This window comes from Oreochromis niloticus, linkage group LG5, assembly GCF_001858045.2.
Source record: "Oreochromis niloticus isolate F11D_XX linkage group LG5, O_niloticus_UMD_NMBU, whole genome shotgun sequence".
NCBI lineage: Eukaryota > Metazoa > Chordata > Actinopteri > Cichliformes > Cichlidae > Oreochromis > Oreochromis niloticus.
In genome coordinates, this window is record NC_031970.2 from 29,021,176 (window position 1) to 29,047,135 (window position 25,960).

The window sequence follows — 25,960 nt, forward strand, 5'->3', positions numbered from 1 at the left end:
AGCCAAACTTGTATATGGCAATTATCATAATGAGTTAATGTCATACCTCAGGAATAGACGGGGAATTGTTAAGAATTTGGAAACCTTTTGAAAAGAATTAACAAGATGACGGCATGAATTAAAAGACAATGGAGCCAATCAACCAGTAAACAAAGTGGATAATAGAGTTCAGGGTCTATTAGACATGTTTGCCCCCTGCTGGTCAGTTTATTTTCACCACATAAACAAGAAAACAATTTTAAAAAATGCTTTTTAGATCATATTGATATGTAGTATATGAATGTACTGGTCTTTACAGTTTTGCTTTTTAAGAATGTTGAAATTTAAAAAAAAAAAAAAGTTGTTAACCATTTTAAAATTGTTAATAAGTTGTTATATGACATTTCTTACACACACACACACAACTACAGTGATTATATAATATATTATATTAAACTATTTGAAACTTGGCATGTGAATGATGTAAACTGAAGTTCTTTAGCCATTGAATCTACTTTTGCTTGTGTGTAGTCTGTCAGTAAACGACTACAGCTCTAATGACAGAGAATTACAAAAGCCAATTACGCAAGCACAGAGTTTAGAAACCCAACACCTCTCAGGGGGTCCTGTTACACTTCCAGAACCCACCTGGTGGATGATATGACACCGCCTGCTGTTGTGACCTACATCCATCCTTCTCTTAGGCATAAAATTGATCTGTTGGTGAATGCACCACAAGCTGCATCTAAACCAGATGTGAGGCTCCGGCCTCACAGATTTTACAAATGAGTCCCAAACCAAATGAAAAAAAAAAAAAATCCAGTGTAATGCCAGTCCATCACAGTAGATGAGATCAGTCGATGTTATTGTGTCGGAAAAAAGAAGTAATAAACGTGTTCGTGTATTTTCTGCAACAATGTGCACAATCAGTATTACAAAGCAGGGATTATGTTAGAATCGTTTCAAACAAACATTCCTTTACCCATGCTTATCATTAAAATCCCCAAATGCAAAAGGGAAGGCATAGTACAGGAATTTTGCTCAAGTCTATAATCTCAACCTGGCTGTTCAATTTTGATTCAAGGATATCATTGGAATTCAACAGGCAACCACCAGCCCTGCAGGAAATCAGCCGGCGACATGCGTAGGCCATCCTCATTTCCGTGACCAACATACGTAATCCCCATCTAGATCAGCCTGTTACAGTCAATTATGGGGTGTAAGAGGAATATGAGGAGAAATGGCAGGGGGAAAGGAGCGAGGGACAAAGCCAGCAGTTAATGAAAGCAGAGATATAGGAAGGGTTGACTTTAGCCCAACACGGTCCGAAAACCCAAAGGTCAAACTATGATTGATATCACGCAGTCAAAGCTCCCCAGGCTTGCATTATCTGTAAACATCAGGCAGAGAGCCAAAGTTCCTGCAGGTCTGTCAAAATAAAACCCCTTCAAAATAAACCTCCAAAGGGCAGAAACAAAACATGCCATTCACACATTAAAAAGCCAAGTTTATTAGTAAAGTATTTCGCTTCCTGACCCATATGAATGCTATTAAGAGACGCTGCTGACGCATTCTGCATCCAAACAAGCCCTGAAAAGGAGAAAACACAGCAGGTCAGGGACTGTTTTCATCCCTGGAAACTATCAAGCAAAGATGCTTACCATCTACATGCCAATACACTGACACAGCTTTGGTGATAAATCTAAAGTTTCCATTATCTGGCACTGGCCACCACTGGCTTCCTTCTCCCTTCCCCCTCACCTAAAACTAAGTCTTCTTCAGTGCTATAACAGCCAGAACCCATTCAAATGGCCGGGCACCCTGACAGTTTTATTTGCCAGATCGTCTTGTTAACACAGCGAATTGAGGGGCCCAGGCTGTGTTATGCAGATCACACCAGGTTACCGAGGGGACAGACGTCAGCAAGCCATTCAGGGCCGGGTTAAAACTCAACCGTGATCCCTCTTATTCTCCTGCAAACATCATCTCTCCTCCTTCCTCTGTCCTTTTCTGCTTCTCTCTTTATCTCCTCAGAACCGCTTTTAGCCAGCTGAAGTTTCAGCCAAAGCATCGCTGCACACAAGGGCAGGCTTTGTCCAGCGCCAGTCAGCTCTGGCAAAACCTGAACTAAACCTACTGCCTTAAATTAAGTTTTATGTTGTGCTGCTGGACAGAGGAAATGAAAAACTGCTAATGGCAAGATCTCATTGGATTTGCAGTCTGATTCATGCCTGGACTGACTCAAGGCTTCAAAAACAGGTTAAGTGTAATTTTTCAGGTGTGAAAACACACTGGCGTCACGCAGAAGAGTCATGTGATCCGGCGGGTCAGACAGCACGTTCACACTCAGGGTTAATGTTAATAAGGCTGGTAATGAGTCTCATTAGTACAACGAAAATCAATCAAGCCAAAGGCAAGTATGAATAATTTAGCAGGAACATGTTGAGCGAAGAGAATCTGCTCCTATCACTAACCTACCCAGAGCAGCCAACTTGGCTTACTCGGTTACACATGCACACTAACACACAAGCAGCCAGCAAACCGAAACTCTTTCATGTGTCCATTTTGTATCCACATCAGGACAGCAACCTCAAAGATCCCAAAAGATGTTTAGATGTCCTGGATCTTCCACTGTACCTTTAACATTACGTAGACCGGAACCATTCGGTTTACTTTGGTCTGTCTATGTTTTTATTTTTGTACACAGGTCTCTCCAGAAAAAGAGCTCTCAATCTCAGTGAGATAAATGAAGGATTTATCAATAATAATAATTAGAATAATTATTTGAGTGACGCATTTGAGTAAAACAACAGCTATAGCATATTTTTAAAGGGATTGTCTCCTCACTTTAGCACGAATAGGTAATTTCTAAAAACACTCACTTTTATAAGCCAATCTAAAACTAAACCAGGCTTAGCTTTGTGGAAATCTCAGAGATTTAACTAGACCCCTTACTCCACTGAAATTTTTAACAGGACCTACTCCTGTTAATATTCTTATAAAAAACATATCCCAATATTTCAGACTGTATTTGGCAAAGATAATAATCAGAGGGGGCATTTACCCTCAGATTTAGAATGGTATTTTTTGCTACTTAATCAAATAGCAAATGACACAATAGAAGATCAAGGGATAGAAGATTAAATGGCAAAGAAAACGTCAATGCTGAAATTCTCTTTTCAAATACATACATTTATCAGGGTTTTAAATTTATAGTAAGAAATTTGGCAGCAACACAAAGAGAGCAACCACCTGAAATCCCAATAACTCCCAAGACTAATCCTAAATTATCCCAGATAGGAAATCAAGCTCATCATCAAATTTAAATTCAGCTTAAAGAAAAGACTAAGAGTAGTACAACAGTGTTTTAAGTTGAGTCCATCAGCAAAGCGTGTCACGGCAGATCATCCAGTAGGGTGGATACTACCACATAATCTATTACAAATGTGTGTTGCTTTTGTCAAACAGCTACTGTGACCAGAGCACACAGTAAGTGTACACACATGCACGCACACATTTCCCCCCTTCTCATTCCTATCTCTGACCCAAGGGTCACTTTAAGTCCACTGCATTGCAAAACATTACAACTACGCCTAAAAAAAAAGGATAATCATTTTTTTTAAAGCATGAAAACCCATTAAGTTTGACCTGGTATGGAAGTAGGACATTCCTGAAGAAGTCACCCTGTCTTTTTCTCTGTTTTGCCTCAGACACAAAGACTTGCTGGAGCAATAAAACAGCCTTTTGCCTCAGCACACAGTCGTGTTCCTGCAGGCAGTCTGTGTCCACTGACTTTTTATTCCAGCTTGGTGGGAGTAGAGGGTGGGGGGTGGGGGGGTTGACTTTTTATTGTGGGACTGCACAGACGAGCAATTAAAGGCTGCATTCCTGAGGCTGCCGTTGCCTCTGTATAGTTACCGGCAAAGGAGACTGGATGGTCTTTATGGCTCAGAAACTCCCAGCCTATTGTGGATTCCTACCAGACAGACAAAACGCTTCATAAATCCATGCTCTCTGAATGAAATGTCTCCGACCCAGCTGACTTTTGTTTTGCCAAAACACCGCGGTGAATTATAACGTCTTTTTGATGCGTTCTACATCTGTGAGAAAAATGCTACTAAAATAGTTCTAACATGCTGCAGAACACGGTCATGCTTTATAGGCTGCACAGGTGTAAAAACACAAACTTCTCAGTGAAGTTATAGTTTGGGACTCTTCTCCATGTAAGCCTTACTAGGGGGCGGGGTCAGGCATTTTCCAATGCTCCCAGCATCTCCACAGTTGCACAAGCATAGTCACCGGCATTCACTCTAACCCAATCCTCCCGTACTCCACAGCAGGATTACGTCTTCCAACAATATGCAGTTTGTTTCGCCGCATAAGCACATTTATACCCTCACAGTTGTGACAGCGTGACTGCAGAAGCAGCAGGCTTGAATCCTTCCTGCTGCATGAATGGTCTCTACTGTAAAACTATTATCCTGGAGCACACAGGGGCACAACAATTGTTTCCTCACAGTATGATGCATGGCTGACTCTATTCAACAGCCCAAGAATTTGGAAGAGTTCTTGAAGAAGAAATCGCAGTGTTAAGAACGGCTGCTTTACCAATCTGGGTGCAGGAGCACGGCAAATGACTCCTGCTTTAACGCTTTTCAGTGAATGCATGAATTCAATGACTTGTAAAGATGTAAAAAACAAAAGAAACATTGGACCTTCCCCCATCACTGATGTGATATGGATCGCTCACCCATCTGGGTGAACAAGTGCTGTACCTCCATTTGTGCAGGGCAAAGCCAGGACACTGCTCTCCACAGGTGACACAGGGCTGCCCTCTCTGAGTCTCATCTACAGGGTTCTGCTTGGAACAGAAAGAAGCACAGGTCACAATAGCAGGTCCCCTAAACTCCTCACTGCATGGGGCTTTAAATGACTGTCATTAATTAGCTGGTAATTTAGAGTATTTACATAACGCATTGCACGGATTGCATTTTCAAAGTGTAACACTACTTTAAATGACGTCCTTAATATGACTTAAAAACACATTGGGGGGGGGGGGGGGGTATTTGTAATGGAAATAAGTGTGTGCGCTTCAGAATTTGCTCAGAAAACAGCTGTGCGCAACAGAAAACATCATCATGCTGACTGTGCTGTTGTGTCACATCTCGAGTTACATATCTCAGCAGCTCAGATTATACTGGATCTCCTTAGCAACAGGGCAGAGCAGATACAGAGAAGAAAAACGCACAACAAACACGAGCATACCGCGTGCAGTGGGAGCTGAGGCAGCGCTATGGAAACCATCAAACCTCTACTAACTTTATCCTGCCAACTTACCGATCTGCTGGGATCTCTTCTCTTGGAGCTGCGACTGAACATGACCGCTTGAACCCAGAAGAGCAGATGTACAGTCGTGCGCTATAGAGACAAACTGAGCACAGAGGAAACTCCGGATTAAAAAATAACAATAATAATAATTTAAAAAAAAATACCTCTAAAGATTTGTCTAAAAGTGCGCAGAGGGCTGGCGGCTGTCCTGCCCTATTAACCTCCTTCATTAATGAATGAAGCCTCACTGTTCCGGGTAACAGCTCCACCCTGTTTATCCACAGCCAATGGAAATCTGGCAGTGTGTGTGTGTGGTGTGTGTGTGGGGGGGGGGGGTTCTATTAGAAAAAAAAGAAATAAAGAAAACATATAGGTTATTACAAAATTTGGTTGAAAGTGGTGATTAATTTATTTATTTGTTGTGTTTTACTTGTTTAAAAGCTAAAAGCAAACTTGGGCTCATAGAGAGAGAGATGTCCACTAATTACGAGCACACGAAGCACACGAAGCAAATAACAGAATTATCACTGAGGAAATACATTGTTGATGTGTTTAAGGCTGTTTTCACATGTTCCTGTTTCTTGTTTTTCCTCTATTAGAATTAATTGATGATAGCCCTTTGGTCCAAAAAGGAAAAAGAAAAAAGCGAGAAAATAATGCAGTCTTTCTTTTACTTTACCACAAACTTGCACTGAGCCCTCCTGGGTGCTTTCCTCTCTTTGGTCTGACAGCGTTGACTCTCCAACAATCGCCTTCCATTTATCACCAGAGAAAAGGCTTTTTAACATCAGTGTAAGACTGATCTGACTCACAGGCAGCTTTTATGCTGCTCTGACAGCCAACTTAAAGTTCAAGGATGAAACAGTAATGTGTGATGGTTGCTGTGCACCGTTTTGGTCGTTTATATTAGACGTAATTAGGTTTCTTTTTCTTTTTCTTTTTTTTCTTTTTAAATGAAGTGGTAAGATTGCACAAATGTCACTGCTGCCTAATACAGCTCCACGGTCAGTTTAGAGACTTGCAGTCGTACTGCTGCTGTGCACAGCTTAAGAAAAGGAGGATGAATTTTGACATCTGTCTAGACTGTTTGAGAAAGCGTCTGTTGTCAGATAGGGTTATGGCTGATAAGAACGAAAACAGACAACCCTGCAGGTGTTGTTTCCTTTAAAGAGGATGAAACAAGGGCCAGACAGACAAACTGGGAGATGTCTGCGTGTCTCAAGGACAGAATCACAACCTTGAGATAATCAGATGTAGCAATGGATGAAGGCAAAAAGCATCAATAGTCGAATGATGGCAGTGTGAAAGAATAACAGAGAAACAGGAAAATGAATCCACATTTGCTCACAAAACAGACAAGTACCCTTCCAGATTCAGGTTAGCTCACCTTTGCTCGGGGTCATCATTTGAATGACCTTTTAGCTACATGAAATTCTTCACAGTGTTTTGTTGCCTGAGCGCATGGGAAAGAAAATGTGTGATTCTTTGATTGTGATTCTTCATTGTTGCATACAGTAGAGTGCAAAGGCCTTGAGCCATCTTTCATTTCTTTATATTGCATAAGGAAAATGGGAAATGGGTGCAATGATTTATTGAAACATCTGCAAATATGAAGACCCTTATGAAGAGAATATTGAGGGAACAGTTTACCCTGCCCGGGATAGGGTTACCGGGGCCCCGCCCTGGAGCCAGGCCCGGGGAGGGTGCCCGAGGGCGAGCGTCTGGTGGCCGGGCCTTAGTCCATGGGGCCCGGCCGGGCACAGCCCGAAGAGGAGACATGGGCCCATCCTCCCGCAGGCCCACCACCCGCAGGAGGCGCCATAGGGGTCGGGTGCATTGTGTGCTGGGCGGCGGCCAGGAGCGGAGGCCCTGGCGGACTGATCCCCGGCTGCCAAGACTGGCAATAGGGACATGGAATGTCACCTCTCTGGTGGGGAAGGAGCCTGAGTTAGTGCGTGAGGTTGAGAGGTACCGGCTAGATATAGTCGGGCTCACCTCTACGCATGGCTTGGGCTCTGGAACCAGTCTCCTGGAGAGGGGCTGGACTCTGTCTCAGTCTGGAGTTGCCCCTGGTGAGAGGCGGCGGGCTGGGGTGGGTATTCTAATATCCCCTCGGCTTGCTGCCGGTACGTTGGGGTTTTTCCCGGTGGATGAGAGGGTTTGTTCCCTGCGCCTTAGGGTCGGGGAACGGGTCCTGACTGTCATCTGCGCTTATGCGCCGAGTGGCAGTTCAGAGTACCCAGCCTTCTTAGAGTCCCTGGGGGGGTGCCGGAAGGTGCCCCATCTGGAGACTCTGTTGTCCTGCTGGGAGACTTCAATGCTCACGTGGGTAACAACAGCGAGACCTGGAGGGGCGTGATTGGGAGGAACGGCCTCCCTGATCTGAATCCGAGCGGTGTTTTGTTATTGGACTTCTGTGCAAATCACAGTTTGGCCATAACAAACACCTTGTTCAAACATAAGAGTGTCCATAAGTGCACGTGGCACCAGGATGCTCTAGGCCGCAGGTCGATGATCGATTTTGTAATCGTATCACCAGACCTGCGACCATATGTTCTGGACACTCGGGTAAAGAGAGGGGCTGAGCTGTCAACTGATCACCACCTGGTGGTGAGTTGGATCAGGTGGCGGGGGAGGACGCTGGACAGACCCGGTGCACCTAAACGTGTAGTGAGGGTGTGCTGGGAACGTCTAGCAGAGGCCCCAGTCCGCGAGATCTTCAACGCACACCTCCGGCAGAGCTTCAACAGCATTCCGAGGGAGACTGGGGACATTGAGTCCGAATGGACCATGTTCAGCGTCTCCATCGCCGAAGCTGCTGCATTGAGCTGCGGCCGCAAGGTGGTTGGTGCCTGCCGTGGTGGTAATCCCTGAACCAAACGGTGGACACCAGAGGTGAAGGGAGCCACCAGGATGTAGAAGGAGTCCTGTCGGGCTTGGTTAGCCTGTGGGACTCTGGAGGCAGCCGACAGGTATCGACAGGCCAAGCGGAATGCAGCTCGGGCAGTGGCTGAAGCAAAAACTCGGGTGTGGGAGGAGTTCGGAGAGGCCATGGAAAAAGACTTTCGGACTGCCTCGAAGAGATTCTGGCAAACCGTCAGGCGTCTCAGGAGGGGAAAGCGGTGCTCTACCTGCACTGTGTATAGTGCTGGCGGAGCGCTGCTGACGTCGACTGAGAAAATTGTCAGGCGGTGGAAGGAATACTTCGAGGACCTCCTTAATCCCACTGACACGACTTCCGAGGAGGAAGCAGAGTCTGGGGATGAGGGGAATGACCCGCCAATTTCCGGGGGCGAGGTCACTGAGGCAGTTAAACAACTCGTTGGTGGCAGAGCCCCTGGTGTTGATGAGGTCCGCCCCGAGTTCCTGAAGGCTCTGGACGTTGTAGGGCTGTCCTGGTTGACACGCCTCTACAATGTTGCGTGGAGATCAGGGGCAGTACCCCTGGATTGGCAGACCGGGGTGGTGGTCCCCATCTTTAAGAAGGGAGACCAGAGGGTGTGTTCCAACTACAGGGGGATCACACTCCTCAGCCTCCCTGGGAAAGTCTATGCCAGGGTGCTGGAAAGGAGAGTTCGTCCGCTAGTCGAACCTCGGATACAGGAGGAACAATGCGGTTTTCGTCCTGGTCGCGGAACACTGGACCAGCTCTTTATCCTCTCAAGGATACTTGAGGGTGCATGGGAGTTTGCCCAACCAGTCTACATGTGTTTTGTGGACTTGGAGAAGGCATTCGACCGTTTCCCTCGGGGTGTCCTGTGGGAGGTGTTGCGGGAGTATGGGGTGTCTGGCCCATTGCTACGGGCCATTCGATCCCTATACAACCGTTGCAAGAGTTTGGTTCGCATTGCCGGCAATAAGTCGGACTCGTTCCTGGTGGGTGATGGGCTTCGCCAGGGCTGCCCTTTGTCACTGGTTCTGTTCATAATTTTTATGGACAGGATTTCTAGGCGCAGCCAAGTGGCGGAGGGCTTTCGCTTCGGTGGCCTCAGAATCTCACCTCTGCTTTTTGCGGATGATGTGGTTCTGTTGGCTTCATCAGGTGAAGGCCTCCAGCTCGCACTGGAACAGTTCGCAGCCGAGTGTGAAGCAGCGGGAATGAGGATCAGCACCTCCAAATCTGAGGCCATGGTTCTCAGCCGGAAAAGGGTGGAGTGCCCACTCTGGGTCGGGGATGAGTTCCTGCCCCAAGTGGAGGAGTTCAAGTATCTCGGGGTCTTGTTCGCGAGTGATGGGAGAAGGGAGCCGGAGATCGTCAGACGGATTGGTGCTGCGGCTGCAGTGATGCGGACACTGCACCGGTCCGTCGTGGTGAAGAGGGAGCTGAGTGTAAAAGCGAAGCTCTCAATTTACCGGTCGATCTACGTCCCTACCCTCACCTATGGCCACGAGCTGTGGGTAGTGACCGAAAGAACGAGATCGCGGATACAAGCGGCAGAAATGAGCTTCCTCCGAAGGGTGGCTGGCCTCTCCCTTAGAGATAGGGTGAGAAGTTCGGCCATCCGGGAGGGGCTCCTGCTCCTCCACATCGAAAGGAGCCAGTTGAGGTGGTTCGGGCATCTGACAAGGATGCCTCCTGGGCGCCTCCTGGGTGAGGTGTTCCGGGCATGTCCCACCGGGAGGAGGCCCCGGGGCAGACCCAGGACACGCTGGAGAGATTATATCTCTCGGCTGTCCTGGGAACGCCTTGGTGTTCCCCCGGATAAGCTGGAGGAGGTGGCTGGGGAGAGGGAGGTCTGGGCTTCTCTGCTTAGGCTGCTGCCCCTGCGACCCGGCCTTGGATAAAGCGGATGAAGATGGATGGATGGATCTGCAAATATGCATTAAAACAGCATATAAGGTAAAAGCAAAGTTTGTACAATTCTGATTCTCTTGTAATTTCCTGAAGTATTCTTCAGGAATAGTTCTCCAGACTTCTTGAAAAGGATGTTGCATGTTGGCTGCCTTTTGTTATATTCTCCATCAAGATGATCTCAAACTGCTTCAATAATGTTTAGATCTGAGCTCTGGGGAGGCCACTCACTGACTGTTCCATTGTGTTTTCCTATCCAGGTATGTTTTTTCTGCATTGGCGGTGTTTGGGAACAATGGCATGCTGAATTCTGGCCATGCATGCAGACACTTTGCAGATGGTATTGCATGGTGGATCAAATATTGAAGCTACTTTTCTGTATTCATAAATCCATCATTTTTGACAAGATTCCCAAACCATGAAAGAGACTACACCATGTTTTATAGATAGCTGTAGACACTGTCCCTCTCTCCTGACATCATTCATATATATTGATGATGATTCAAACCAAAAATTTCAGATTTTGATTTATCACTCCATAAATCCTGTTACCAATGATTTTCTGTCCAGTTTTTTCTCCCTGCTTCCGTTCATTAAGCCATTTTTCCACTCAGACCATTTGTGAGTGGCTGCTAGCAACAAAGTGCTTAAAGATGCAATTTAAAATGCACACTTTGCCAAATTGTCTGTTATGACAGAACACTGGTTCATACCTTGAGTTAGGTGCCTTTTTTGTGCTTGAATGATTCATAGGTCAGTGTTAAGTTGTTCAATGAAAAAAAACCAAACAAACTTATTTTGAAAATAAGCACTGAAAATGAGTGAAAAAGACAGAGAACTATTAGTCATGATCACTATAAAATGAAAACAAAGCCTGGCTGCTAAGAAGGAAAAAGAAATTAGGAGTACCTCAAAATTTTTGAGCATTTTCTGAAACATATTTACTGCATGCAACAAATACAATTTGTGAACATGCAGGAGCCTGCTCAGATAAATAACTTGGTGACAGAAGAGAAAAGGAGAAAGCATGTGTGGCCGTATAGTAATAGGAATACAAAGGAACGGGAATAGGCAAGAAACTGCAATTAACATATTCCAACTACAGTAATAATGCAGAACAGTAGATGTAAAATGAGTTAGATTAGAAAACAATGTCATGGCCGTAGAAGAACACCTAGGCAGTTTTGTTTTCTTCATTTTAATCATAATTTTTTTTACTGTAATATATTATTGTACAAGCTGGGATAGGCTCCAGCTCCTCCCGCGACCCTGAAAAGGATAGGCGGAAGCGAATGGATGGATGGATGGATATTATTGTACATAGTAGATCTATTCTGCAGGATTCTTTCACACTGCTAATGTAACTGTCCTGTGCTTTACATAGACAATGGGACTGATATGAATGTAGAATATGAAGAACCTGCTTCTACTGGTTTTCATTCTGATTTAAATTTTTCAACGTTTCGACATCCTCAGTTTCTCAAATAGTCAAAGGAAGCTGTCTCTTTGGTCTGTCTCTACAGCCCATTGCAGGCTAACTATAATGTTTTGCTGGATACAATGTGCTGCTTTCAAAAACGCATTTTCAAGTGCTTTGAAAATGTTTCAAAAAATGTGGCAAGGCAGTTGAGGAAAAAGTGTAACACATAACGCCAGTGTATCTGGGCATCCAAATTATTTGTGCGTGCATGCCGGGCCTCAGGCTTACTACTAAGCCTCGGTTCAAAGTCAGCCCAGATTACCTTTAGGAATGATGATGATAATGATGGTGAGGGAAGCTGACCCTGGGGACTCATGACTTTAAAATTCCCCTCATTAAGTCTCAGGTTAAGAGTCTAAACATGCTTGGCAGAATCAAAAACAGCTTTCATGCTATTTCCAGGAGCAATGCAAGAACTAGGTGGCAGTCAAGAAAAGCTCCTTTTTTGGTTGCATGCTAAACAGGGTAAGTGAGTTTTTTTATACAGTGAGCTGCTGCCACACGCATCACTTGATTCTAGAGAAGTTAGCCTCAGATCTTCTAATTAGGTCCATTTTTGCTCATTTTTTTTGCCATGTAGCCTGTGAACCTTTGACCTACAGAAGTCTGACAGGGCTGATTTTAAGCCATTGTTCGCAAGCTTTTGGAAATGCCGTTCAAAGGTTCTGAGAAAGTCTAATACAGCAGCTTAGATCACACATATAATCCTTGTGGGAAGGTCTGTGAGACTAGGGTGCAAAAAACTCAGTCATAAAAAGATATGGAGGCTACACAGATTGATCGAAGTATGAGTACGTAAATGTGTAAATGTTCGTTAATTCATTTCCCTAACAGTGGAAAAATCTGATATATACCGTGTCAGTTTGCGGACCTATTGTTGGAACACTTGTATCAAATATTGCCCGTTCTTTGTCTCCACCTAACCCTAACTATCTTGGTCACGCACTTGCAGACTAATCAAAAGGCATTTTAGAGGAAAGAGAAACCTCTAGCGCCATTCCAGTTTGTAGCTACATAATTCAAAATCATACCTCTGTGATTTTCTTCAGTCAGCGATAAAAGTGCTCATTCTTCAAGGGAAACGTACCTGATAAGTGCTGTGGATCACTGAATCTGGAGATAAGAAGAAAAATAACAAGAACTTGTATTCAGCCTGAGATAACACGCTGCTGGAGTCTGAGTAGATGTTAATAAGTAATTATATCAAATAAAGGCCATAAAGATTAAAAGTGTATCATTGTAAAATCCAGTCATTTAATCAGATAAGACATCTTGGATGAAAACCTGGAAATAGTGGCAGATCCAGTCTTCCAGCTAAACATGTCTTGTTTTTTTTTATTTTTTTTAATGTTAAATGCCTTTTTACCATACCTAAGAAATTCATCCTGGCTTTTGGGAGTGATGAAACTCGCAGCAGGATTTCATTTGGCATCTGCTGAGGAGAGAAGGCTTCTCCGTAAGTGTTTTGTTTCCTTTTCTGGAATATCTGATGCAACAGAGACCTGCTGACATGCTGCAGTCATGATAGCAACGCTGTTAGACTTTTTAAAAAAGGGGAAACAGAGAGCGCTCTAACTGACCCCAGGGGTGTTTACACATCTACACCTGAATCACGTAGTTAAGTTTAGACAAGCCTTGTGGAGCTGCTGAGAGCTCCTCTCTCCACCAAACTGACTTCTCTCTCTTTCCTTTTCACACTTTTCCCCCATCTCCTGCTAAACAGCTGCTCTGAAGCAGCATTTCACTCAGCCTGCTGACAGACATTTGAAGAGTCAGCCTCAGAGTGACTGGCCAGCTCCTGTTGCTATGGCTCACCTGAGAATACCAACATAAACAGTAAGAAAAACTAGAACACGGAGGCTGGTGCAAGGTGGTCAGTGCTGCATACTCATGCCTCCACACAGCTGGCACTTCATTCCTTGCTCCATTTAATATTAATATCAGGTTACATACGCACAGGATGACTGTCTGCTGAATACAATCAGGCAAATATTTTATGTGCAGCTTTCCACATGGAACTGAGCTTTGTGGACCTAGTTTGGACGTATAGCAGGAGTGTTAAACATAAGGCCCGGGGGACAGAATGAGACTGGCAAAGACTCCAATCCAGTCCACTGGATGACTCTGAACTTTAACTGTATTCATTAGTTTTACAGTTTTTCCTAGAAATAAAGAACCAAACAAAACAAAATGTTTGGATGTCTGATTCTTTCTGTATATATTGCCCGATGTGCATCTGCTGAGGAGGCCAAGTTCCTCTGTGCTCCTTTTGAGATGAAGAATATTTGCTTATAAAATTTAGATTTTGTTTCATTTTGTTATGGACAGAAAACTGTCTGACAATGACTGGATGTGAATCTAAACTGGAACTGTAGTTTAGGGATCTGCCACCTATAAACATTCATCTTTTCCTTCTGCTGAAAACTCCTCATTGTTGAATTAGATATATTTTGGGACCAGTGCTGACAATTGGTAAATGACCCGATAATTCACAATTATGAAGATAGACAGAGGTTGGATTAGCTCCACGCTTGCCTGGTTAAAAGCCTGGCTGCTACGATGATGGCGTAAAATGTGTTATCATATAAATCAGAAGTGCTACGGAGCGAGAATTTAATAGTCCAAACATTAACCAGACTATCATCTTCCCGTGATTTTTTTATTTGACTTTTATGGCTGGTATTAAAATCGGACGACACGTGAAGGACAAACTGTAGTGAAAATGATATATAAGTGCAAAAAGCAGACAGACAAGTGCGCGCCAGGCATTTTATTACCCACCAATCCTTGCTTCATCTGCTCTCATACATAAATCATCCTTTTCACGCGGCACCACCAAACTGTGCTTATACAATTTATGCAAATATGACACACATAAATAAACGCACTCATAAAACAACAAACGCTTTAAGAGATGCTTCATTTTATGGCAATACTGTGCTGTGATTCATAGTCGTTTATGATCGAGGCTTATATACATTCACAAGAAAAGAAAAAAATAAATATTTGCATATGAAACAAAGAATATATATGAAGACAATAATACACTTTTATATGTCTGATAAAAATGCAGCAGGTATGCAACAAATAATCATAAGATAAATACAGTTAAATACAAGAATCCCTTCTTTTATGACACCTGAGAACTACATTCTGACATTCGCAGTGAGAAGAGCACCTGTCAGCTGTGGCCTTCAGTAAGACACAACACGTCTTCTTCCCTGTGTCTTCTGTACTTGTTTAGCGGCAGATTAAAACTGCACTGAATTCCCTTTTGGCTTAATGTGCACATTTTTATATAAGGCACTGAAATAGCACCATATGGAGAGGCTTACATGCACAAATAAGGCTTCTTAATCAGATGTAGATGCACGATGTACCACACAGAACAAACAGAATACAAGGACAGCTCACAATACTGCACATCAGTGGCTTAATAGATACAAAACCCAGACTTTTTACACAAAATAAGAAGTACCCTGATATCTTCACACAGAACAACAAGTCAGGTTGATCTAAACAGGAGCACATGAGTATGCACAGTTTGGACAGACTCTTCAAAACAAAGATGGAAGAAAAGAATGTGAGGTACAGGAGGTAATGGTTTGCAAGCAGCATCTGGACAGAAATCAGGGCCTGCAGGGCCTGTGAGCTCAGCAGTCTGAAGGGTGTCTCCAGGGTTGGACCATCACATTATATGGATCTCCGGAGCAACTGCTAAGATTTTATAGGCCTGAGGTGAAGTCCCCCCCCCCCCCCCTTTCTCTCTCTTTTGAAATTCTTTCAAGTTGCTCCAGATAAGATAACCTGCTTGTTTTGTAAGATCTAAAAGCTAATGGCTCTCCCCAGCCACTGCACACTACTTGAGAGATATGCAGGAACACAGAGAAAATGATGTTTGGTCCATTTAACTCAACCATTTTTATAACCTATATCTTTACTAAACTTTCATCATCTCCAGGATAGCAGTAAAAATACATGGCACTAACACCTGACCTTTTGCTAGAGTATTGCACCTGACCCTGGTACTCATCATTTGATGAGGCTGCAGCTCAGTTCAAAAGTTGCGCTCTCCTCTTCCCTGCCCACGTGGTTGATGACCTAAACCTACAATTAATAGATGAAGTAGTTGTTGATGATTTTGACGAAAAACAAACAACATCTCAGGGAGGCAGCGAAATTTGGACTTTGACAGGATGCAGAAACTCAGTAAGTTGAAGTAGCTGTACATAGAGTCTGATGTACTTACTGCAAGAGATCATCTCATCAAACAAAAGTAAGAAAATGAACACCTCCGTTCAGTGGCCAACATAATGGCCATCTACACATGCGTCTATACACTCTGTTTGAAGCTATAAAATAAAGGTCGATAGCTTGAAGACACCTCGCTGCATGAGAACCACAGGTCTGGTGAGCATCACAATAACATTACTGGATTAAATACAACTTTAATAATAGTTATTTAAAAAAAAACTACCCACCAACAACAGCAACTACAACAAAAATGGCTGTAACAGAATTACTGTGGCGTAATGACAGTATTAAAAAGTTAAATAGGCAAATGCCATAATACAAAGCGCATTACTTTGGAAAAATCTCACAAAAAGGCAACTGTGTGGTGTTACTGCCTGATGCACAGTGTGGTGCTTTGGAAAACAAAACACTTAAATTACGTTACAGTATAAAAAATAAATGACACGGTACAATAAATAATACATTTTATCCTTCTCTTTACAGTATTTACATCATTTTAAATTACACTATAAACACACAGGAGGAAAAAGAGGTTGTTTGGAAGGGTTTGAACTCAAAGTTGGCTGTAGCACCAAGGAGGAGGGATATGTTCACACAATGAGCACCTGAACACAACACTGCAGATCAAAGAAAGAGAGAGAGAAGACATCAGCCACGAAAGCCAATTACCCTGCAGAGCAGCAGTACATCAAAAAATGCATTTTGTGAGCGCAAAAGCAGATTATAGTTCTGGTTTTTGATAGAAAATATTTAATATTTACATGTTGTTATCCATATTTACCTCACCTGTTTGATGGCTTTGTGTTCATTCCACTGTTATGGGCAGACTGTGACCAGAGGACGGTATACATTTACCACAATAGCCTCCACACATTCCTGACACTCTGCTGCCATCCTGTGGACACGAGAATAATAACATGAGCACTGTGACTATCTGCTGTTTCAAGAATTTGAGGATAAGTACATAAGAATTCTCCTCTGTCGCCTTTAAAGTTTTGCTTTTCTTGTTAATGATTTTAGGAATCTTTGTAGAAAAGATCCTGAAGCGTAAATTTAAATGCACCCTGAAATGTCTTGTTTTTGGGTTTTCTTTTTTAAAGACACACAATGTCTGAGGCCCACCAAGCAGGTTTGTTTTTAAAGGTTGGCAAACAGCCTAGAAACAAGCGAGCTAATAGAATTCCACTAGCGTAGGTAACAGAAGCAGGCAACTTAATAGTAGTTTCATGCAAACATCTAGAAGCAAAATGGAAACTGCATTAGAAGACTGCTCCAAATTCACTATCCCATGACATGAAAGCCACAGCGCCTAGTAAGCGCTTTGTCTGATTTTCACTGGAGTGTTGTCTTCATCCCGCTGTCCCAACAAGGCTTTATCTAAACTGCCTGGAGTGCCCAAAGGAGGGCCAGCTGGCTTTGGATGTCAGACTCTGAACACTTGTTGGCATCTCTACTTCCTTCTACTTTTGCCCTGCCAAAAAGCGCTCTCCAGCCTGATCTCCATTTCAAAAAGTGGAGGGTGGTTGTAGGAGGCACTTGAGAGAGAGCAGCTGCACAATAAAGGTTCTCTTTCAGCAAGGAGCTCTGAACACCGAACCCCCTTTGGAGCTATGTCTACTTAATCTGCAGCCCAACAAACACAAAGCAAGTATATGAATTAATCCTCTGAGCATGTATGTGATGTTTTACCTGTGATTTTTCTATCGTCTTCACTACAAAGGTGCCCTGAGACATCCAAGAGGTGTCGTCAGCTAGCCTGAGCCCTGTTCCTGACAGGTTGATCTTAAAGCGGCCCTAAAAGGACAGAGGGATGGAGAAAGGACAGAAATTAGATCTGACATTAAAATATAGTGAAAATTCCAACAGAAATGAAAGTAAATCTTGCTCTCTGCTTCAATACAGAGACCTTTAAAGTGCCTGATCTGCAGTGAGCTACAGAAAAATAAAGAAGCACAATATCACAGAGTAGGAAAGGGGTTTAATACTATTAAAAATATATATTTTACTGCAAATTAATTGTATTATTTACATAAAAGACAATTTATCATATAGATTAGATATTAGATTATAAGAAAAGCAGAGGTGTAATTACTAACCATTTCATTTTTGATAAAAAAGACCCCTGATTTTATGACTCCTTGCTCAGCTGAGCAGTTTATTTGACATTTTATTTATCTATTTTTTGCCACAGTTTGGCTTTTCTTGATATGAAAAGCAAAATAATTATAACACATGTCGTCATTCTCACCTGCGGACAAGGAACGGCACTGTAGCAGTCTCCAGCTGTACCAAATGGAACGCTCTTGCCTTGATGGGTAAACGAAAACTGCCAGTCTGTAGCTATAGATCAAGATAAAGCAACAAAGTGATCTCTTAAAAACGTCTCTCTACGCATTAGTGGCAATAGTAGCTCGAATGAACCTTAATAATCGTGACTTGCATCTGCCATGGTGAGCAAATCTTATGCTATTTACCTATAAATCCAGCCTGCGTTTCAGGCTGAGCCAAATTGCAATATCAGTATAATTCCATCTAGTTAGAGCAGTTTCATTTAATCCCCTCAAGCCTTGTAATTATGTGTTCCTTAAATGGACCTTAAAGACATCTTGAGCCCATTAACCCTCGTGAGCATGAACATAATTAAATGCCAAAGGAAGTTCTCATTTTGAAGTAATGTGGAGTTAACATTTTGCACAGGATGCTGTGAGACTGTGGGCAACTTACTGATGATGTTCATCTTGCTGAGGTCCAGGCGGACTTTGGAGAAGGTGGTGATGCCAGCGGCACTGTAGTCTCTTCGACAGTCGCAATCTTCTCTTCTGGAGCCATTGGCTGGACACTGGGTGGGGTCATTGAGCCTGGGAAAACACACGTTCACCAGATACCTCAGCTTAACTTTACACTTCCATGGAATTTCTTCATTTACAGAGAACATAACACTGCCAGGAGTCAGGTGGAGTTTTTGTAATGAAACAGGCTGTCCTTATTGTTATCCTCCTGTTTACCTGAAGCCAAAGATCTCTGAAAAATTCTCCCCTTCGCCCGTCGCCAAGGTGATGTACTCCCGCGGAGCCTCTGTCTGCATTCCAGCACAGAAGACCTGAGGAGGAAAAAAAGGCAACAGAGGAGCAAGAGGGTAAGTAAAGGAGGGAGACCAGAGGTGGGGCAAAGGGTAAAGGAAAGGCATAGAGGTGATAGGAAGATACAGGAAGATTTGTCAAAGTACAAACAAGGTGCAGAGTGGAGGAAAGAAACAAAAATAACAGTCATAAGGAGTTGGAAAAAAAACTACAAGAAGAGAAATGTTAAAATGGACAATTAAAACCCCCTAAATCCTGCAAGAGCTTGTGGATATTTTGGCAAATGATAGCATGTAATGGTAGGACAAAAAGACAGATTTCCTGTGTTACATGAAAAGTACTACATCTATTTGACACCTCGTATACAAAGCCATAGTGTCCAAAAAGTACCTAAAGATGTTAGTGAGAATTGATTTTAAGCAGCTGGCACAGTTAAGTGTGCACATGAGGAGGTCAAAGATGTGAGCAGTGTAGAGGAGCTTCCTCCCAAGGAAAATAAACAGAAAGCAGGTTTGATGCACTTTTGCTCTGCCTTCACTTTTCACACCTGGGAGTGAGTCCATCTTAATATACAATCTATGACAGAAACCTTTGTCCAGTAGGATCTCTCCTCAAGACCTGCTGGAACACCGTTATTTAACTAATATAAAGGTCTATATATTTGGTATATAAAGCTTTTTTAAGATCTTTGTCTTCTGTAAAACACAATGACCAAACCAAACTGTTTGGGAGGCTCTTTTTTCATGACGCCGGGGCAGAGGACACAGTGCAGGGGACTGACAATATGAGTGGAGACTTTGGCTGTGAGCTCAGTGTGAGTGTTATCAGGATGACTAGACGAGATGCACCATAACCTGGCTTCAAACTGTTCTTGACGGAGTCAAAACTACACTGATAAACACAGCCAACAGAGGGAGATGCACTGACGAACACAACTGGGGGGATGTGGAGCGGACGGATATGCATATATGGGTGTGGTGGTGGGGGGTTTCTGCTCAGGTGCAGAAGTAGAGGTGGGGCAGAGAGGTTCAGGCAGCAGCGTGACGTAGGACTGATGAGCACAAGCAGCCACACAGTTACAAATCATCTGGGCCTTCCCAAGCAGCACAAGGCTGGGACCTTGAGCTCTCACACACACGGAGAGCTAACTCAGGAGGGAAGACCGTCAGGATCATTTGCGTGGGCTCTGGGGCACTGCGCTGGTTAAGGAGCTCGCAGCCTTGTATGTTTTACTGTGTGTGAGCACCTTCACTACGTAAAGCTTAATAATCAAAGAAGAATCTTTTCTGTTTGGTGAAAGGTTCACCGATTATGTGTCCTTTCATTTGAACAAGCGAATATGCTTTAAATTATTTGTCACTTCCTATTTTATATGTTAGCAAGCAAAAAATAAAATACTGAGTTGTGTCAGTATCATCATTTTATCTACTGATTTGTTGGGGATTTGTTTGGTACATAATATTCTGAAAGATTTGAAGAATCCACAAAAATTCCTGTACGGATAGAGTCTGAATTATTTACAGTTTGGATACAGGAAACGGAATTAATTAACATAAAAAACTTTTGCTTTTTCCCCATCATAAATCAAACCAGTGTTGGCCTCACACTGTGCTTTGAGCAGTTGTGGTGTAATAAGCTGATATTATCTTACCTTGAGTGTTTTGCCTTGTATGCTGAGAAAATGCTCACTGTCTGGCATGGGGCCATTCATGGTCTGGATCTCTTGACAGCTAGAAGGCAAACGGCCTTGGAGAAACACAAGAAGAAATAAATAAATATTCTGTGGGGGAACGGGCTCGCACGGTGCACAAATGTGCAAATGTTGGCAGTCACATCAAGTGGGGCAAATCTCTTTATCGAACCAAAGAAAATGAAACACCCCTCACACTTTGATGTCCCACAGTACCGTGGAGAAGCAAACAGGCTAAACAGCAAATCTTTGATATTTGCCATGGCTCATAAATATTTCACTAAAGGCCAGATTTCTGAAATGACGAGGTCGTGTTGAGCCATTCCTTGGATTTTGTCTAATCCTAGTAGTCTTGACCTTTGTTAAAAGAAAGGAGTTTTATCTCAGCACTCACAGTTTGGATTCCTGCAGACCTTTTTGGCTTCTGGCATTACATCTGGAGAACACCCGTCGCTTTTCTGACCACCGGCTGATACACACTGCACCGTCCTCGCCGTCACTCCATCTCCACAAGTCACTGAACACTGAAAGGAAGCAACTTATCATAACAGTTCGAAGGTAATTCTTGCAGATGAAAGTCTGTCAGCAATTTTGTCTTCAAAGTGTCACTTTTTTTAAAAATGGACATGATTCATTCGACCAGTGTTTAAGCTGAATGCTGAAACACTAGTTGAAGACAAGATTTTTTGCATACAATCAGCCAACTGCTACTGTTTTAATGTCAAAGAAAGCCATGAATCGTCACTAAAAAAAGAGTAAATATATTTTGGATTAATTTTATTTAAAAAAAAATTATATATGTATTAATTTAAAGTCAATAGTCATGCCTGGCGAGATGAAAAACAGTCCATTTTATCATGCATTTAGGACTGACTTCAATCTGCCTTTGATACACTGATAAATCACTACATCCCATTTAGGAAGTCCAGACTCACTCACCGGTCCCCAGATTCCAACCCTCCACTCTTGCAGCAGAGGGCACGGGCCCAGATTACAAGGCATGTAGCTCTCAGGAGGGGTCCCAGGGCAGTTGGACAAAGACTGATGGCCATACTCATAGTTGTCATTCTCCACATGCACCTCACTGCATGAGATCAGACGCTGGCGGTAGCCCTGGCCACAGCTGGCTGAGCACTGGAGGATAGCATAAATCACCGGCATGAAAAAAAGAGAACAGTGTGCTTTCCATCATGTGCGCGTCATTGGACTGAAAGGTGGTGATTTGCACGCTCGTTCTGAAGAGCAAAGAATTACCAATTTAACTCAAACACAACTTTTACAATTAAGATCTGAAGACAAAAAAAATGACTGACACTACATTATCTAGATGTCACACTCTCTGCTCGTTTGACTCTCACCTCAGTCCATTCCCCTGTAATCCAGATGAATTCGCAAGCGTGGGTGTTGCAGCTCTCTATTTCTGGGGGTCTGATCTGGTTCACGCAGTACATCGCGTGGACCTCCCGCTGGTTGTGGTCCACGCACTTCAAGGCTCGTTGCCGGCGGCCCGATCCGCACGACTTACTACACTGTAGAGGAGACAAGACAGGAAATAATCTTTCACAGAGAGTACAAATAGAAAAAGAGCGGTATTATTGGAAACTCTGTGGCACTGCCAAATTAAAGTTGCAATATACAGTGCACACACAGCAAGGAACCTCCAGTTCAAGCAAAGCATGCATTCAGTCATTAAGCACTGCTTTGGGCTATACAGATGTTAAGAGGAGGGGAAAACACAGTGCTTACATCCCGTGCCAACAACGTGTCTGTTGTCTCTAGACCCTTCCCCTAAAAAGAGCTTTTTCTTTGTGTCAGACAACAATCATCTTCTTATTTTGAAAGTAAAACTTGAAGCATGGTACCCATTCATCCCATTCTTTTATAACAGCTCATTAGATCAGACCTAATATCAATGATGTATATTTTCTAAACAGAGCTGCTTGAGGGCAGATCAGCAGCACAGCTTAATATATCTCTGAGGAAATTTGTGGTATACAAGGCTGGAAAGAGAGACAGATATCTATGATCAGGGTGCAACAATCTAATAGTAAGTGCAGAATTGTGTGATCAGCCCCTGACCTATACCAGATAAATTTCCATATCAAAGATTGGAAAAGCGAAATGGGCACAATAAAAACCAGTTAGCACCATTTCGTGCCATTGCACAGGTCATCGTGGCAAGTATTAAAAGCATAAGAGCAGCAGAATGAGGTGACTGGGATTAATTTGTTGTTTTTGTAATCACAGAACTACTGTAATAATGCCTTGTAAAGGGGCTTATGTGGTGGTTCAGATATTACAACACTCAAGCTTGCAAGAGTCATAAAGATTTATCAAAGGTCCAGAAAGGCTTCCACATGTGTCAGAAACACTCACCAGTCAACCAGCAGGTCTTTGTCACTCTTAATATCTTTAACTTTGTCAAACAACTGAATTACCTTAATCTGTCATGGTGAGTTGTGCTGTCCTGACAGGTATTCAGGTTTTAGGTATAGTAAGATACTATAATTCATTCTGAGATGTACAGGGACAGGATACTGTGTCCTGTCCTTGTACAGGGCATGGAAAGAACTACTGTCTGTGTGAGATGTAACTATCTTATGTGTGGGTACAGTGTAAGTGTCTAAAACACGGTAATACTTCCTAGTTGAAATGTTTTAACTGCCTCCAGCTGTTAAATGGGACACCCAGGCAGCGACCTCCGAACACTTCTGCAGAGTGATTGGACTCTTTCTTTCAGAAAGGCATTTCATGTTGTTTAGTGACGCACATTCACCATCACCTTAGCAAAGTGAAGAAGGAGCTCCTGGTGCATTTGCCGTTCTAATAAACAGCAAACATGTGCAGACTCTGTCCTGCAGAAAATAGCTGATCATTACATTGCACCAAATAAAAATGGTTAATATTAAAGGGACAGCTCACCCCAAAATCATTTACTTATTTTTTTCTCTGTTGCTCTTGATCTATCCAAACTGACCAAAGCAGAGAAGAAAGAAAATAGTTCCCAAATAAAAGCTCACAACAAAAGTTGCTTTTCCTCCCCTTCTTATTTATTTATTTACTGTTTTATGATTTCTGAAGACAGGGGTTTTTTGTCACTTTGAGCAGCACATGGTAAGTCACATTTGATCCCATATATCCAAAAGAAAGGTAAAATTTCTACCCTGGAGATCTCCAACTCCAGCTCTTAGCAGTAAAGAGTACATTTCCCTCCTGGCACTAATAATGGGGCAAGTAACAGGCAGCTCTGTGTAAATAAAAATCATTACAGCTCATTGAATTCTCAACCAATTTTCGAGGGCTTTTGTTTGAGTATAGATTAGAATAACCATCTGACTGGTTATTGGATCCTCAGTGCCAATTAACAGTTTTGCCAAACTGAATATTTTTTGCCTCGTCTTTGAGTTTAAGTAAATAGACTAATTCGCTAATGAGAGGAACTTGAGTTATTTTGGGGTAGGGGAAAAAAGGGGATTGGCTGATTTTCATCTGCCTCTTCTGCTCCCCTCCCCTTTGGCCTCCTGACAGGCAGCCGTGCCTCCTACAGAAGCAGAGACTCTCATCCTTGCCCAGATATGTCAGAGCAAATTCATCCGCGGCACTAGAACTACTTGTTTAAGCATGCAGATTACAGTGTTTGTTTGTGCAGACTTCTACTGGCTTACCGGTTGCCAGTCCTCCTCTCTCCACCGGTAGCGAGAGGGACAGTCGGTGACCCGGCAGCTCTGGCTGGACGCTGGTCGGGAGCGCTGGGGACAGCCGGTCTCCTGCGAGCTCCGTTGGTCTTCAACCTGGCAGAACACCTCCCGCTGCTGGATGCCATCGCCGCAGGATGCAGAACACTAAACACAGGGCAAGTAAGAGCTTTGCAATGAAATCATTCAATTTGTGTTAGTAGTTATCCATTGTAATATATTTTTATATAGAAGAGTCATAACTGATTTACTCTAAAGTATTTATTAATGGGGAATGCTTTTGCCAAAATGACGATTTTATTCATTTGTAATGTCAGATAGATGCTTTTATAAAGACTATGCAAATTACATTTTAATGATAAAAGCAACCAAGCGTCTGTGTAAACATTTAAGCTGTATCATATCAATGCCAGTTCTACAGGTATGTGAAGAATCAAAGTCGAAGTCTGGAAAGTGTTTTGGCACATCTGTGTTTAATCTAGAGCAGCATGTTTGAAATGAAAGCGTGTCTTTTCTGCTGACATACAGAGCACATTGTGTAGAGGGTAAAATGAATGAGATTGGGGGGTGGGGTGGGGGGATGCCTGTCGTTTTCTGCCCTTAACCTTAACTGAAAAGTAAAACAACTGTCTTATTTTGACTGTTTGAGATATATTTGTAAGACGATATCTTACACTAACCAATTTTTGTCTCCTTTCAGACAGACCGCACTTCACCAATATCAATGTAATGCTCCTGGATCACATAACAACTATGTAATAACAGATGATTTAGAGACAAATAAAGTGATGGAGGTGTAAGGCGCTTTGTGTGTTCTGGAGCTCAACCTATAAAAATGCATTTACTACAGGCATATTTATGTGTCCATTTATCTGTAACTCAGTGAAGCAGCTGAACTTTGAGGCACTCCAGTGTGCTGTGCTGTGCTTGACTAAGAGCCTCAAGTGGAGTATCATTTTCTCCTTGCATCCTGCTCCACAGCTGTTTAGAGGGGGACGCACATCCTCTCTGACATGTAAGATGTTTCTGTGTGCTCAGTCCACTCAGTCCTTTTGACAGAAAAGGTGTTGAAAGGCAACGACCAGGTGCACTTTGTTGAGTTTGTTTGGCGTGATGACGCGAGTGTATTGCCTCGAGTAGCACATTCAAAAGACCAACATGTGGTTCCCATTGGTGAGGCAAAAAATAAAATTTAAAAAAAGAGAAAGAAGGGAAAGAGGGCATGGAAGAAAAAGTGGGAGAGGGGATGAATGGAGACAGAGAGGAGAGGAAGTTGAGGACCACAGGAAAAGAAGCTATAGAGATGAAAGGTGTAGATTTACACTGGCTCTAATTCAAATACAAAGAAAGGGGTGCACATCCATCCTGCCGCCCAACTTGGTGCACGGCGGTGCCGTAGCACCAGCGTACACCACCTCAGACTCTGGCTCCACCCTGGCAAACCGCCGTGTGATGTTTAAAAGCAATCATGCCTCAGTTAGTGGCTTAGCATGGTCCATGAAGGCAGTCAGGTTCAGCTGTGGCCTGTTTCACACATATGGATATACTTGCCTGTAAGCTGCAAAGTATTAAAGTGGGGCTACGAGAGAGAAACAAAGCCAACATGTCTGGCACCGTGAGAACAAATAGCTAAGAAGTGTTTAATGGCGGGGTCAGAGAGTC

General features: G+C 43.1%; 2 protein-coding genes and 1 long non-coding RNA gene across 5 annotated transcripts in view; 1 reads left to right on the plus strand and 2 right to left on the minus strand.

Annotated features, from left to right (window-relative positions):
• Positions 1 to 5,541, minus strand: part of prickle2b (prickle homolog 2b) — an 86,511-nt gene extending 80,970 nt beyond the window's left edge. Inside the window, exons 1-2 of one of the 2 annotated variants that reach the window (XM_003442761.5) lie at positions 5,317 to 5,541; positions 4,755 to 4,837 (exon numbers count right to left, since the gene is read on the minus strand). In XM_003442761.5, coding sequence (XP_003442809.1) covers positions 4,755 to 4,837; positions 5,317 to 5,358 — 125 coding nt within the window. In that variant the 5' untranslated portion in view covers positions 5,359 to 5,541. Of the gene's footprint in view, positions 1 to 4,754; positions 4,841 to 5,316 lie in introns of both variants that reach the window. The other variant, XM_005450296.4, reaches the window with a different exon arrangement.
• Positions 5,542 to 14,482: 8,941 nt separating this feature from the next.
• Positions 14,483 to 25,960, minus strand: part of adamts9 (ADAM metallopeptidase with thrombospondin type 1 motif, 9) — a 40,603-nt gene continuing 29,125 nt past the window's right edge. The window contains exons 30-40 of one of the 2 annotated variants that reach the window (XM_005450294.4): positions 24,269 to 24,445; positions 21,962 to 22,132; positions 21,543 to 21,737; positions 20,998 to 21,127; positions 20,565 to 20,659; positions 18,839 to 18,933; positions 18,558 to 18,691; positions 18,082 to 18,173; positions 17,523 to 17,627; positions 16,620 to 16,728; positions 14,483 to 16,450 (exon numbers count right to left, since the gene is read on the minus strand). In XM_005450294.4, coding sequence (XP_005450351.1) covers positions 16,639 to 16,728; positions 17,523 to 17,627; positions 18,082 to 18,173; positions 18,558 to 18,691; positions 18,839 to 18,933; positions 20,565 to 20,659; positions 20,998 to 21,127; positions 21,543 to 21,737; positions 21,962 to 22,132; positions 24,269 to 24,445 — 1,284 coding nt within the window. In that variant the 3' untranslated portion in view covers positions 14,483 to 16,450; positions 16,620 to 16,638. Of the gene's footprint in view, positions 16,451 to 16,614; positions 16,729 to 17,522; positions 17,628 to 18,081; positions 18,174 to 18,557; positions 18,692 to 18,838; positions 18,934 to 20,564; positions 20,660 to 20,997; positions 21,128 to 21,542; positions 21,738 to 21,961; positions 22,133 to 24,268; positions 24,446 to 25,960 lie in introns of both variants that reach the window. The other variant, XM_005450295.4, reaches the window with a different exon arrangement.
• On the plus strand, positions 18,891 to 25,958 carry LOC112846959 (uncharacterized). Its single transcript, XR_003220191.1, has 3 exons — positions 18,891 to 18,969; positions 24,253 to 24,460; positions 24,999 to 25,958. It is a non-coding gene; the product is annotated as an uncharacterized LOC112846959 (long non-coding RNA).